At 45.4% G+C, this 12,500-nt stretch overlaps 2 protein-coding genes across 2 annotated transcripts in view; one reads left to right on the top strand and one right to left on the bottom strand.

Moving 5' to 3' along the window:
• cfap77 (cilia and flagella associated protein 77) overlaps positions 1 to 1,598 on the bottom strand; it is a 5,817-nt gene extending 4,219 nt beyond the window's left edge. Inside the window, exons 1-3 of the mRNA XM_070555589.1 lie at positions 1,461 to 1,598; positions 199 to 315; positions 1 to 44 (exon numbers count right to left, since the gene is read on the bottom strand). The exon at positions 1 to 44 is cut by the window's left edge and continues 59 nt beyond it. Of these exons, the coding sequence (XP_070411690.1) occupies positions 1 to 44; positions 199 to 261 (107 nt within the window). The 5' untranslated portion in view covers positions 262 to 315; positions 1,461 to 1,598. The remainder of the gene's footprint in view (positions 45 to 198; positions 316 to 1,460) is intronic.
• A 389-nt stretch (positions 1,599 to 1,987) lies between these two features.
• Positions 1,988 to 12,500, top strand: part of qsox2 (quiescin Q6 sulfhydryl oxidase 2) — a 14,128-nt gene continuing 3,615 nt past the window's right edge. The window contains exons 1-10 of the mRNA XM_015960394.3: positions 1,988 to 2,361; positions 3,384 to 3,484; positions 3,580 to 3,628; positions 3,773 to 3,878; positions 7,662 to 7,752; positions 8,080 to 8,225; positions 8,298 to 8,435; positions 8,629 to 8,758; positions 9,210 to 9,332; positions 9,980 to 10,130. Coding sequence (XP_015815880.3) covers positions 2,124 to 2,361; positions 3,384 to 3,484; positions 3,580 to 3,628; positions 3,773 to 3,878; positions 7,662 to 7,752; positions 8,080 to 8,225; positions 8,298 to 8,435; positions 8,629 to 8,758; positions 9,210 to 9,332; positions 9,980 to 10,130 — 1,273 coding nt within the window. The 5' untranslated portion in view covers positions 1,988 to 2,123. The remainder of the gene's footprint in view (positions 2,362 to 3,383; positions 3,485 to 3,579; positions 3,629 to 3,772; positions 3,879 to 7,661; positions 7,753 to 8,079; positions 8,226 to 8,297; positions 8,436 to 8,628; positions 8,759 to 9,209; positions 9,333 to 9,979; positions 10,131 to 12,500) is intronic.

Genomic DNA, 12,500 nt, shown 5'->3' with positions numbered 1-12,500 from the left:
CCTGGAACATCCAGACCTCTGGTACGGGTCTTTCCCAGCGGAGCCTGGACACAGACAGCAATCAGCTGTTTTTTATTCTATAAAAACTTTATTAAGACTCATCAGCTGACAGACAGTCCCTTTGAGTAGGACCCACCCTCTAACCAGATACCCACACCTGGATGATGTGATTGGACCTCCTGTCAAGGTGAGTCTTACCTTGATGATCAGCGGATCTTTTAACATGGACTTTCTGACCACACCCAGCCGTGGTGACATCATCCTTCTGAGGAAGAGGAGGAGCCAATGAAGAGGAACAGCTGATTCTGGACGGTTCTGCACACAGCAGTGGTAGACAAGGTCATAATGATGTACATTTGGTTGAGTTGCTAGCGTCTGCAGGCAGCAGGGAGATGAACCCTGACCAATCAGTAACTGACAACAGCTGACGTTGCATTTTTAACTCGACATAGTGTGCTCGGAACCACATCATCACGGCTGGGAAAACGGGAATGCCTTTCAAATAAACTGAATTGATTTGAGTCACGCTGCGGATTTCTGGAATCGATGGTTGACGTTTTTTCCAATCTGGCCTCAGGCCATTTACAGATATGGTAGCCTCACCTTACTCACAATGCATTGTGACAGTCTCCCTCCTACAACAGCAAGGCCCCCCTAAGAGGGTGGCAGGGGAGGGAGACAGGGCCACCCCTGCTGACCACCCCACTTTCCCCCACGGAAGACCCCTGCACCTTTATCCATCCTCCGTTTGAACGTTATTTAAAGAGCAAGTGACCCCCAAATAAACTTTTTTTTGCTGATAAACTAAATAAATGAGTGTCTAATCGTGCTGCAGACACGTGTCGTCAGTCATTTGGCACTTTAGTGCATTTTAGTTAAAATTTAAATATTCTGCCTAAAACTGACAGTGTTGTGCCATTGTCAGGTAAAAACTCTGCACTGTATTTTAATTTAAATCTGCCATCGCTATTGGCTAAGAGGTATGCTATGATGTAAACTGGTACATTATGATGTCAAAATGCTGTCGTGAGCCTGTGTGTGTGTATTTGTTAGCAGCTCCGCCCTCTCGGTCTTCCAGGCAACAGCATTTGTTGCATTTTTCAAACATGAAGTGGGATTGGAGTTAGAATCTGGTAGGGGGTGACTTGCTCTTTAATCAATACATGAATGTAAAACCCTAAAAGATATAATTAATGAGTAAATAAATAAATATTTTTCTAAATATTTTGTGCCACCATTGACTTTCCATACAGTTCTGGCGGCTATTATGCGCGTTTTAAACTTTTTCACCGCCTAGCTTGAGCGCGCGCAGTTAGCCGAGTGTTCTTTTTTGTTTGTTTCGGAACCAGAATAAATATTCCTCCGAACGAATAACACCACCCGGCTGAGTCCGAGTTCAGTCACGTTCCGCAGCTGAACCGGGCGAAGTGAGTCGCGTCTCTTATTACATTTAAACTCACCTGACTTTTATTGTTGCGCCCTCTGGGGTCTGGTCGAGCAGTTGCTATGGAAACAGAACACTGAACAGAGACGGAAGTTTAGAGGACGGAAGCCCGCTGCGTTCAGAGCAAAGTGCGGATTTCCTCCTGGTGCGTTTCTAGTTCTGATCTGTCTGTAGTAAAATATAAGGACAATTTAAAACCCACACTGAGAGCCCTTGAGACAGATTCCCTGTGTTGTAACTGCCTTCTGTCATTTTGTAAATAACATGTCTGTGTAGCTAAAACAAATGTAACCGTAAACCTGTTAAAAAAAACTCGAACAAGGCCTACGTATACATGTCGACCTATGACGTATATATGTCGCGACACGTTTCTGTTTGAATTGCAAACAGAAACAAAGCTGGTTTATTAAAGCAGATGATTAATACCGGAGGCACACTTCTAAACTGAAGTGGGCGTTTAAGAATATAATTGACGTTTTAATTACATTTCAGTTCTTCTGTTAATTGATCTAAAGTATTTTATTTAGACTCTACGTTTGTGATATTTTCTGTTTTCAGGAGTCTGAGCTGTCTAGAGTGAGACATCTGTCCCTCTTCTCATGTCTCCCCGAACCCAGCGCATCGGTTTCGGGACACACTCTCCGGTTTTCTGACCGTCTGTTCTCGGGTTCTGACCCAGATGATCCGTGTTTGGTTCCAGGCGGTCGCGGCCGTCCTCTGGCTCTCCTGCGGCTCCCAGGGAGGCCCGGCCCGGCTGTACTCGGAGGAAGACCCCCTAGTCATCCTGAGCGGCGGCAGCCTGAAGCCCACCGTCACGAACTCATCCACTGCCTGGCTGGTCCAGTTCTACTCGTCCTGGTGCGGACACTGCATCCAGTACTCCAGCACATGGAAGGCCCTGGCCCAGGACGTGAGAGGTACCGCTGCCCAGGCTCGGTCCCGGTCCGATGTTGCTGAGGCTGTTTACATCCATGCTGATGGGTTTAGATTCAGGACAGGCTGAGGTTCTGAGTAGGTTCGGTTCAGCGGATCCCAGAAGATCTGGTTCGTTTGCTCCTGCAGGAAGAGAAACGCGGATGAACAGCTGTTAGCTAGCTGAGGTTAGCTCATGAGCCCCGTAGTGTTGCTCAGTTCATCTATTCAACGTTTATTTAACCAGGACCGGGCCAAGACCGAACTAGTTCCAACAGGAAAAAAACTCCCGTCCACCCAGAACCCTGGGGCGTTTTGATCTGATGGTACCGATATGGGCTTATCTATTGCCGATACCGATGCTGATATGTAGGTCATGATGAGCCAGTGGCCAATATTCACTGCCGATTGTGTGAGCAGATATCAAGACATTTTCTGCCTGGTAGTAATAGCAACAGGTGATGAACCTGGCTGCCTGTGGATGTGCCTGACTTTAAATCTGCTCTGCTGAGGAGGTAGCTTATGTGATTGAGGCAAGTCGTGGTTGAATATCATCATTTTAGTTTTTCTCATGTTTACGTGAAGGTGAAGGTTGGAGAAAGCATGTCGAAGCCCACGGATGATAAAATGTTGGCACAGCTTGTAATCACGTGTCTGCTCTGATGGAGATCCCCGTGCGACCGTGTTAGAAAGGAACTCGTGCTGCTTAATCATTTACCTTTTTATTATATCTGTAAATGTTATTCCTGCATCAGTCATTTTATGGTCAAAGTTGCTCCTAAATGGAGTTTCCAGCTCTCGGTTCCCTGAACAAGGTCCCTGGGGAGGACAACTCCTGGGGTCTTCACAGTTTGGTGCCGTGACCCGTACTAAAGCTGTGCTGTAAAGAGGTCAGGGCAGCATGCACACCAAGGAACACCCCCTCCAAAAAGAGAGATGGATTTTTTTCCAGTTTAGGTTTTGGTTCTGGTCTTGTTGATTACTGCTGAATCCGAGTCACCTGATTGGTTCGTTGTGTTCTCGTTAGACTGGCAGGATGCCGTTGGCATTGCCGTGCTGGACTGCGCTCAGGAGGGAAACTTTGACATCTGCAAAGAATTCAGCATCAAATTCTACCCCACCTTTAAGGTATCACAGATCACCTGATCTCAGCTGTCAGTCCCACCTGTGCAGTCAGGTGAGCAGGGGGCTGTTGGGTAATGACCTGCCGTGTTTCTCTGCAGTATTTTCGGGCTCACAGTCCTCCATCAGACAAAGGGACGATCTATAGAGGTGAGATTTACCTCCACCTGTTGACTCTTTGTTGTTGTACTCTGAAACTGTTAATTTCATCCTATAAATCAGTAATTGATTGTTCTGGTCTGAAGAAGCCCTAGACGTAGACTTGTGAATGTGCGTGCACATTTGTGTGTTTAGGAGCAGACAGAGAGATCCAGTCCATCCGGCAGCTAATCATCAACGTCCTCCAGAACCACACGAAGCTGGAGCGCCCTCAGCACTGCCCTCCTCTGGAGCCATACAGGTACTGGAACCAGAACCCAGTCACAGACACACAAACGGGTCAGAGGTGGGAAGGACACAAGTTGGGGCGTGGGCCGATGCAAAAACCCGACAAAGCTAGTCTGGTGTGAACGTATAATAAAGGATCGGCACATGTTCACATGAAGCACTTTAACTCATTCGCTGCCAGCGTTTCTCGCCATTTTTACTGTTTTTTTAAAGAGTCACAGAACGTTGCGCGCTAGCATGGACGTAATTTTGGGGGGGGGGACAGGGGGGACATGTCCCCCCCCCACTTTTTCCAAAGTCAAGTTTTGACCCCTGCACTTTTTACCATCCAAAAACAACATTACGCTATATTAAACTGACACTGGTTGAGCTCTAGGACCAAGCAGAAAACAACCGTTTGTGTTGAAGCCTGTTTCCCATTAGAGCATACTGTAAAGATACACCCCCCCACCCCCACCCCACCCTGTGTCCCCCCCACTTCTAAAGTGAAAATTACATCCATGCGCGCTAGGATGATGTCGACGCCAAAACAACGAAAACAAAGCGGAGACTCACCTCTTACACCAGGAAGAACCCGCGCGTTTCGAGCGTTATCCGTTCTTTCATAATCCGTTGTTGAATTGTGATCGGCAGACGCTTTTCCGGTTCGCTCCCAAAACGATCTCCTAACACATGGATGTTCTGCTTCCTGATCACGTGACGTGTGACTTACAGAGGCGGAAAGAGTACTAAAATTCCCTACTTAAGTACGAGTACCAGTACTTTGATAATTTTTTACTCAAGTACAAGTAAAAGTACTTGCCTAAATTTTTACTCAAGTAAAAGTAAAAAGTATCGTAAATAAAATGTACTCAAAGTAAAAGTAACTTAGTTACATTTTTGTCAGCGTAAAGATGGTTACACCAGTGCAAAACCACAACACCAGTTCACAACACGCTCGTGTGTGCACGTACGCACACGGACACACACACACACACACACGCACACACACACAGTTTGATGGAAGGATTTCTATCTTATGCAGATCGGCTTCAGAGCTGAGATGTTTGTTCTCTCGGCGCAGGGGCTCGTCCGACGCCCAAACCGTAAAAAAAATGCAAATGATGACTTTAATCGTCATTGGCGGTGAATGAGTTAATATTTCCGGCCTTTCCTACATTTGGAATGCTGACCGCAGCTGCTAGCTGGGAAGTCCTCTCACACCCATGCTGATCAGAACTAAAGCTGAACTGACGTTGCTTAGTTACCAACAGAGGTGTGACCACGTCACTGCTTTGCAAGTCACAAGTAAGTCACAAGTCTTTCCAGTCAAGTCCAAGTCAAAGACAACCAAGTCCAAGTCGAGTCCAAAGTCAATGATGTGGAAATCCAAGTCAAGTCCAAGTCCTTAACTTTGAATTTTCAAGTCATAATCAAGTAATTTGTTCAACTTCATATTAATGACAGCGATAATAAATAAATAACAGGAATAAAACTTCATTCATTTGCTCAAACAAGCAGAAACTGGTTATAAACAACGTGCTGCTGCATTTAGCAGTAGATCAAACCCAGAACCAAGAATGATTCATGATTTTTGTTCATGTCGTGCCACTTTTGTCCAAAAATATCAAATATGCTCAAGTCATCATCGAGTCAACAGATGCAAGTCGATTCAAGTCGAAAGTCATTGGCGTTCAAGTCTGAGTCAAGTCGTAAGTCTTTATAGATTTGATCAAGTCAAGTCATAAGTCATTAAAATAATGACTCGAGTCTGACTCAAGTCCAAGTCATGTGACTCAAGTTCACACCTCTGGTTACCAAAATAACAGGTCTGCTGGGCTGGCTCGCCGTGGGGCGTGTGCGCGTGCAGAACGAGCAAAACCACGTGGTTCTCGACACAATTAAAGAAATGAAGTCAAATCAAGCTAACGTTATTTACTTGGTGTTAGTGTTCATATTAAATAAAAGTCCAGACCTGACGCCTGACGTCAACACCTGTTTTTGTTCAAATCGTGTAATTAAAATAACATCAGAATCCATTCTTATGCAGAGATAACAAATATAATAGCATTACTACATGGTTTTGTTATACTGGGTGTAGCATCATGAATGTCCTGTTTTTGACCTAAAGGTCATGATCTGCTGCGTCTGCTCGAGCAGAGACATAAAGTCTCTGACAGCCTGATCTACATGAGATAGTGGCCAAGGTCTTTCATGCACTCTGCTCATCTGAACTGCTTCACCTCTGTTACAGCGAAGACGAAGAACTCTTGTGATAAACACATAATCAATAACTTTGTTATTACCAATAATAATGTGAGCCCAATCTGTGAAATGACAATGTTATAACTTGATATTATAATCCTGTGATCAGCAGTATTTTTCAAGTTATTATAATCCTGGACATTTGCACTAGACACTGATGACACGTAATGCTAAAGTCACATGACACATTTCCTTTTGTCTGATCCAATCAGAACCTTCGTTTCTGGCTGGGCGTGGTTTTCTGTGGTGTTTGTATAAACCCTCTTTTGCATGTCAAATTCTGATTCACCAGTAAACCAAAATATGACAATTATAAAAACTATTCCACGCCACCTTTTCTTTAGTTCAAGCGTTCTAGAGAAGTCTCGAACCGGCCATCCGGACTTCCTCTTCAGCCATAAAGAACCTCGACAAGCTGGATAAAATCTGTTGCACGTTACACCTGACCGCAACGGTTCCTTCAGAATAAAAGCTGAACTTCACGACCCCTTCAGGGTCTCGGAGACGCCAGTGATAACCTGTCGTGACCTGGAAGCATTCCAAGACTAGTCTGGTTGGCGCCGCTGCTTTTCTACTGGCTTCGGTACCAAAGAGGGTCCAAGAGGACCTCGACATTCTGGATCTAACGGAGGCTTCCCCTGGGGTACGTAGACCGACAGATGGCGTTTCATGTGTGTTATAAATCTCCGACTAAAGTTTAGAGCGAAACATTCACTCCCACTCAGAACTAACCGCTTCTCCGGATCCGCTGGTTCTGATAACATTCCACACACACACCACCATCGTTCATCTCACGTCTCACTCCACCTTAGTCCATCAGTACACAGAGTATTAAAGTTAGTCTTGTTTAAATTGTGTAGAAATAAATTTCTTAACTATTTATAAACCTGACTCTCTCTCTTTCCTCGGGGTTAATACGAAGTGTCGCTTAATCCCTGCAATAAAAAGTTCTGATCTTCTGGTTAAAATAGTCAAAGATCCATCAGATTGATATTTCATATTTCTATGGAATCTCACATTTTATGGTTCATAAGTAAGATGTAAACGACTCATCCTTTACATGGGAATAACAGACTTGAAGAGAACATTGTAAGAGTTTAATTATTTATTTATACGGTGTTAATTTAAAGGAAACATGGCCACCCTAAAACTACAACAAACACCTGAGCAGTGCACCTGTGTCAGGTGCCAGCTGCTCTGTTAGAGCGACATTCAGAGGGAAAAAAAACACTTTACACCTGCCTCGAAGCAGCTCAGATTTAGTGCATAATCACAACAAAACGACAACAGCGCTGCAGTTACAGCTGCTTTAGACACTTTTTAATAACTGGTTGCTGTGACAGGAACACTGACCACCCTGGAACCCCCTGCCAGAACCGCCTCTGCCTAAAACACAGTAGATCTGGCTCAGCACCGCTCTCGCGTATAAAACCACCACCACTGATTCGTGTAGGTGGCCAGTTTTGAATCTAAAATGGTAAAAGGTGAAGAATTGTCATGTCTGTAGTGAGAACCCTGTTACCATGGTGACTTGTGTGTTTTGTGTTTGCAGCGCTGCAGAGCTCCTGCCCCTGTTGGGTCAAATGTCAGACCACTACACCGCCATCATTGTGGAGGAACCGGACTCGTTCGTCGGTCGGGAGGTGAGACAGAAACACGACCCAGCCAGGTCCGAGTTGAGTCTGGAACAACTGCCGGTTCTGTTCTGTGGGCCGGACTGTAGGCTGGGTTGGAGTCGGTGATGTGGCATCAGACCTGAACTAGCATACTGGGCTAACATGCTAACACCTGACATCGGTTCTGGTCCCTAAATAACTTCTAGTTACTGTGTGTGTGTGTGTGTGTGTGTGTGTGTGTGTGTGTGTGTGTGTGTGTGTGTGTGTGTGTGTGTGTGTGTGTGTGTGTGTGTGTGTGTGTGTGTGTGTGTGTGTGTGTGTGTGTGTGTGTGTGTGTGTGTGTGTGTGTGCCAGGTGATCCTAGACCTGCTGCAGTTTTCGGGGGTTCAGGTCAGGAGAGCGTTAAGTTCTGATCGTTCCCTGTTGGACACTCTGGACATCTCCGTCTTCCCCTCCATCTACCTGCTGCACCCCAATGGAACACACGCACACGTGCACAGGTGACTTCATGTCAGACGTGTAGACATGGCATCAGAAGCAGTGCTAACTGGATTCTGTTGGATCTCCTTCAGTGAGAAGAGGCTTCGGTTCTTTTTCTCGTCCCTGCTGAGAACACTTCCGGGGGTGTGGCACCGCAGCAGTTCTGCAGCCTCTCAGACGGTGGCGCTGCAAGACAGCCAGACCTCACAACCATGGAAGGACTTTGACAGGTCAGACTCGGGGCTGACCGCAGCATGTGATCTCAGACCAGCTCCGACAATTAGTGTGTGTGTGTGTGTGTGTGTGTGTGTGTGTGTGTGTGTGTGTGTGTGTGTGTGTGTGTGTGTGTGTGTGTGTGTGTGTGTGTGTGTGTGTGTGTGTGTGTGTGTGTGTGTGTGTGTGTGTGTGTGCCCACCCTCGCAGGTCCAAGGTATACACAGCTGATCTGGAGTCAGCACTTCACTACATGCTGAGGGTGGAGCTCGCCACCCATAGCACTCTGCAGGGGGAGGAGCTAAAGGTCTTCAGGGACTTTGTCACTCTGGTCTCCAAGGTAACCAGTAGGGATGCAAGAACATATCAATATGGCAATTTATTGCAATGTTTTTTTCCAGCGATATTATATCGATATTCAAAAGCCGTGTATCAAATTTCTGGAAGAATTTACATGCAAACATTTGTGTATTTTCTTTTATTTTGGTGCAATTCAAACGCTGGCCACTAGTGGGCAGCAGTGTTCAGTGGGTTTTGTTTCCACCACTGAAATGTAAATGCCTCTGTTATGGTTCAGATACCTCATGCTAAACATGTTACGTATTGAATATTCGCTAATGTCGTCTGGCTGAATGTATCACAATATGTCGTGATTTATCGTATCGTCTCCCCGGTATCGTGATATCTATCGTATCGCCAGAATTTCACCAACACACATCCCTAGTAAAAAGTAGTTGTCACGGCCAGATGTTTTCTCCTTAAAGCATGATCAAACATCTGTACCTGTGCAGCTGTATCCAGGTGGGGACCCTGTGGTGAAGCTGATGGAGACGCTCTCTGATTGGCTGCTCAGTCTGCCGCTGCAGCAGATCCCGTACCAGGCTGTCCTTGACCTGGTGAACAACAAGATGAGGGTGAGACACACACACTCATGAACACCTGCACTAGGAGTCGGCAAACGTGGTCTTGGAGATACACTATCTAGTAGGGATGCAACGATACCACTTTTTTCCAAACCGATACGATACCGATGCTTGGATCTGAGTACTCGCCGATACCGATACTTCCACCACACAAAACAATGCAATGATTTGGAATACAGCTTTTATTTGCTTCTCTGCTTTCAACAGGAAAAGACTGTGAGGTAGATAAAAAGTAAAATACATGAATAGAAATCATCACAAAACTAAAATATTAGGTGAACAGAAATAACAAGTTACAGTGAAGCCATTTTCAAGCAACTGCATTGGTATCGGTTAACTTTTACCGATAACAGCATCGGTATCGGTGCATCCCTACTATCTAGTATGTTTTAGTTGTTTCTCTGCTCCAGCACACCTGGTTTGACTCAGCAGGTTTAAAACAGGATTCTACAGGGCTCCGTGACCTGCTGAGCACTTGTGTCGGAGCAGAGATACAACTAAAACATGCTGGATACTGGTTCTAGAGGACTGTAGATGCCCACCCCTGACAGACACACACACACACACACACACACACACACACACACACACACACACACACACACACACACACAGTAAACTTTTTGTTTCCTCTGCAGATCTCAGGTGTCTTTCTAGGGGCGGAGCTTCGCTGGGTTGGTTGCCAGGGCAGCAGACCAGGACTTCGGGGCTACCCATGTTCCCTCTGGACTTTGTTCCATGTCCTGACTGTCCAACACGATGCCACGCCCACCTCACTGGACAACACAGGTACAGGTTACACACCTGCTGCAGAGTCAGTAAAACATCTTTTCTGGAGCTGTCCCTTTGCACAGGTGGTTTGGCTTCAGTTGAGTGACCGGCTGGGTGCACTTTGGAGGGGGGGGGGGGGGGGGTCAGGCAACACTCAACGCCTTCAGGCCCTTTCAGACAGGCAAACAGACATGACCGTTAGTGGTGGATGTTGGTGAAGTGCATTAAAGACACAACATGGTTTTCAAACGATGCATTATTCCAGTGAACAATGCTGATAAGGTTGTTTTCTTCTGTTAGAAATGGGAGATTCTCCCAATGGGACCAAGGAGAACAAACCGGCTGCATAGTAAGCTCCTATAGGTATCTGGCAGCGCTTAGAGAGATCGTTCCTACCAGAGACCACTGCAAGTGTATTGATTAAACAAATGTAGCGATTAATGCATATTAATTATGACCAGTCAGATTGATATTCCATAAAAATATGAAATATCAATCTGATTGATCTTTGAATGTTTAATCAGAAGATTCTAGGGTTCTTTGCTTCTTCAGGGATCATAAACACACTTCGTATTAATCCAGTCAGAGTCAGTAAATAGTTTATAAAATGAATTTAATTCTTTTACACCCAGATTTCACAATTTCTTTCAGATACAAAGAACGGTTGCTGCAAAATCTAGCTTCCATCACAACACCTCACATCCACCACGCCACATCTCCTTATTCATACCCTGTCATGTATAAATTATTAGTTAGGAAACAGAATTACATTCATTTTATAAACTATTTACTGACTCTGTCTGAGCCATCGACATATATACTGGACAATTTGTGTCCATAGGCTCCAATTATAAGTTTTTGTGCCAAAATGGGAGGTGGCCATCACTAGCGATGGGTAATGAATTCGGTACTTTTTAAGGTACCGACCGAATTCCATAGTACCGACTGAGCACCGATTCACGTCATTTGAAACGGTGCCTCGTTTCGGTACCCGTCCTTCATAACGAGAACTTGCCTAGACAGCTGCGCATGCGCAAGAGCGTTATGTCATCGGTCGCTGCGAGCCAGTTGTAAACAGAGCAGCATGGTAGAAAGAACGCACGCTAACGCTTGGGTCCACTTCACTAAATGTGATGGGTAACTGGGTGATGATGAAACCAGCGTCAACGATCTAAGTGAGACATCCTCATCTTAATCTGCTCCGGTAGGTAAATAAAATGTTTAAGATAACGTTAGCTTGATATGTTAGCTTCCGTTCCGCTAATGATGCGTTCACTTTCTCCTCGGAACTCAGAATTTCCGACTAGAAGAACATGAACGCGCTCTAAAGTTTGGCTTCACTTTACTAAATGTGACGGGTGATTGGGTGAAGATGAAACCAGCGACAACGATCTAAGTGTGAGGCATCATCGTTTTAATCTGCTCCAGCAGCTAAATAAACTGTTTAAGATCACGTTAGCTTGATATGTTAGCTTCCATTGCTACCATTGTTATCAGCTAATGGTGCGTTCGCTTTCTCCTCAGAAATTCTAACTTCCCAGTAGGAAAAATCAAATGAAAAAGGAGGTAAAAGGAATGAAGATACACAGTAAATTTAGTTCACAGTAAAGATGTTTGCTTCAGTTTAATTATCAGCTTATAAAACTACAAGGACGATGTTAAAATACAAACAGTTGTATGTTATTTATCGTGTTATTTATCAAATATGGTTATTTATTGAGAAAAATATATATTTAACTATAAAAGAGAATTAAAATATTAAACACTCAAAAGAATCGAAAATTGGTACCGTTAAGTACTGGTATCGATTCCTAGGTACCGGGAATTAGTACCGAATCGATTCAAATGTCAAAGGTGCCCATCCCTAGTCACCACCGCCATTTTGTCCTTGTCACAGGTTCCGTCAAGCCCAGACAATTCCATGAAAGGGAAAAGAGGTGGGGCTGTAAGGCTGGGATCAAATGACGACACCCCTCGAACTGAAGCAATGTAGCTACAAGCTAACCGAAAGCTAACACGGAGGTGGGAGCTAAGCTAACAGAGGTAGCTACCTAGCTACAACCGGAGTTAACTGTGTACAACACCAGAGCTTCTGAGTCAGAGATACGCCGGGCTGACCGCCGGGTAAAACCGGGTGGAACACAGAGGTCTCGGAGACCTCCACAAGCCAGCAGCCACACAGCAGACAAGCGCCGCTGCGATCTGAGATGCGCAGAGCTGCCGCTGGGGAGAACCGGGTGGAAAGGTTTCCATCCCAGAGCTCCACCAGCCGGCAGTCCGCGCAGCAGACAGAAGCTGTGCCGAGCTGCGGGGAGGGGATAAGGGTGGAAAACATCGGTCTCCCGAGAGCTCCACAAGCCGATAGTCGGAACCCAGCTCCACCAACAT

Source organism: Nothobranchius furzeri, chromosome 10, assembly GCF_043380555.1.
Source record: "Nothobranchius furzeri strain GRZ-AD chromosome 10, NfurGRZ-RIMD1, whole genome shotgun sequence".
Lineage (NCBI taxonomy): Eukaryota > Metazoa > Chordata > Actinopteri > Cyprinodontiformes > Nothobranchiidae > Nothobranchius > Nothobranchius furzeri.
Note: the sequence above shows the minus strand (reverse complement) of the source record. Positions and strands in the feature narration are given on the sequence as shown.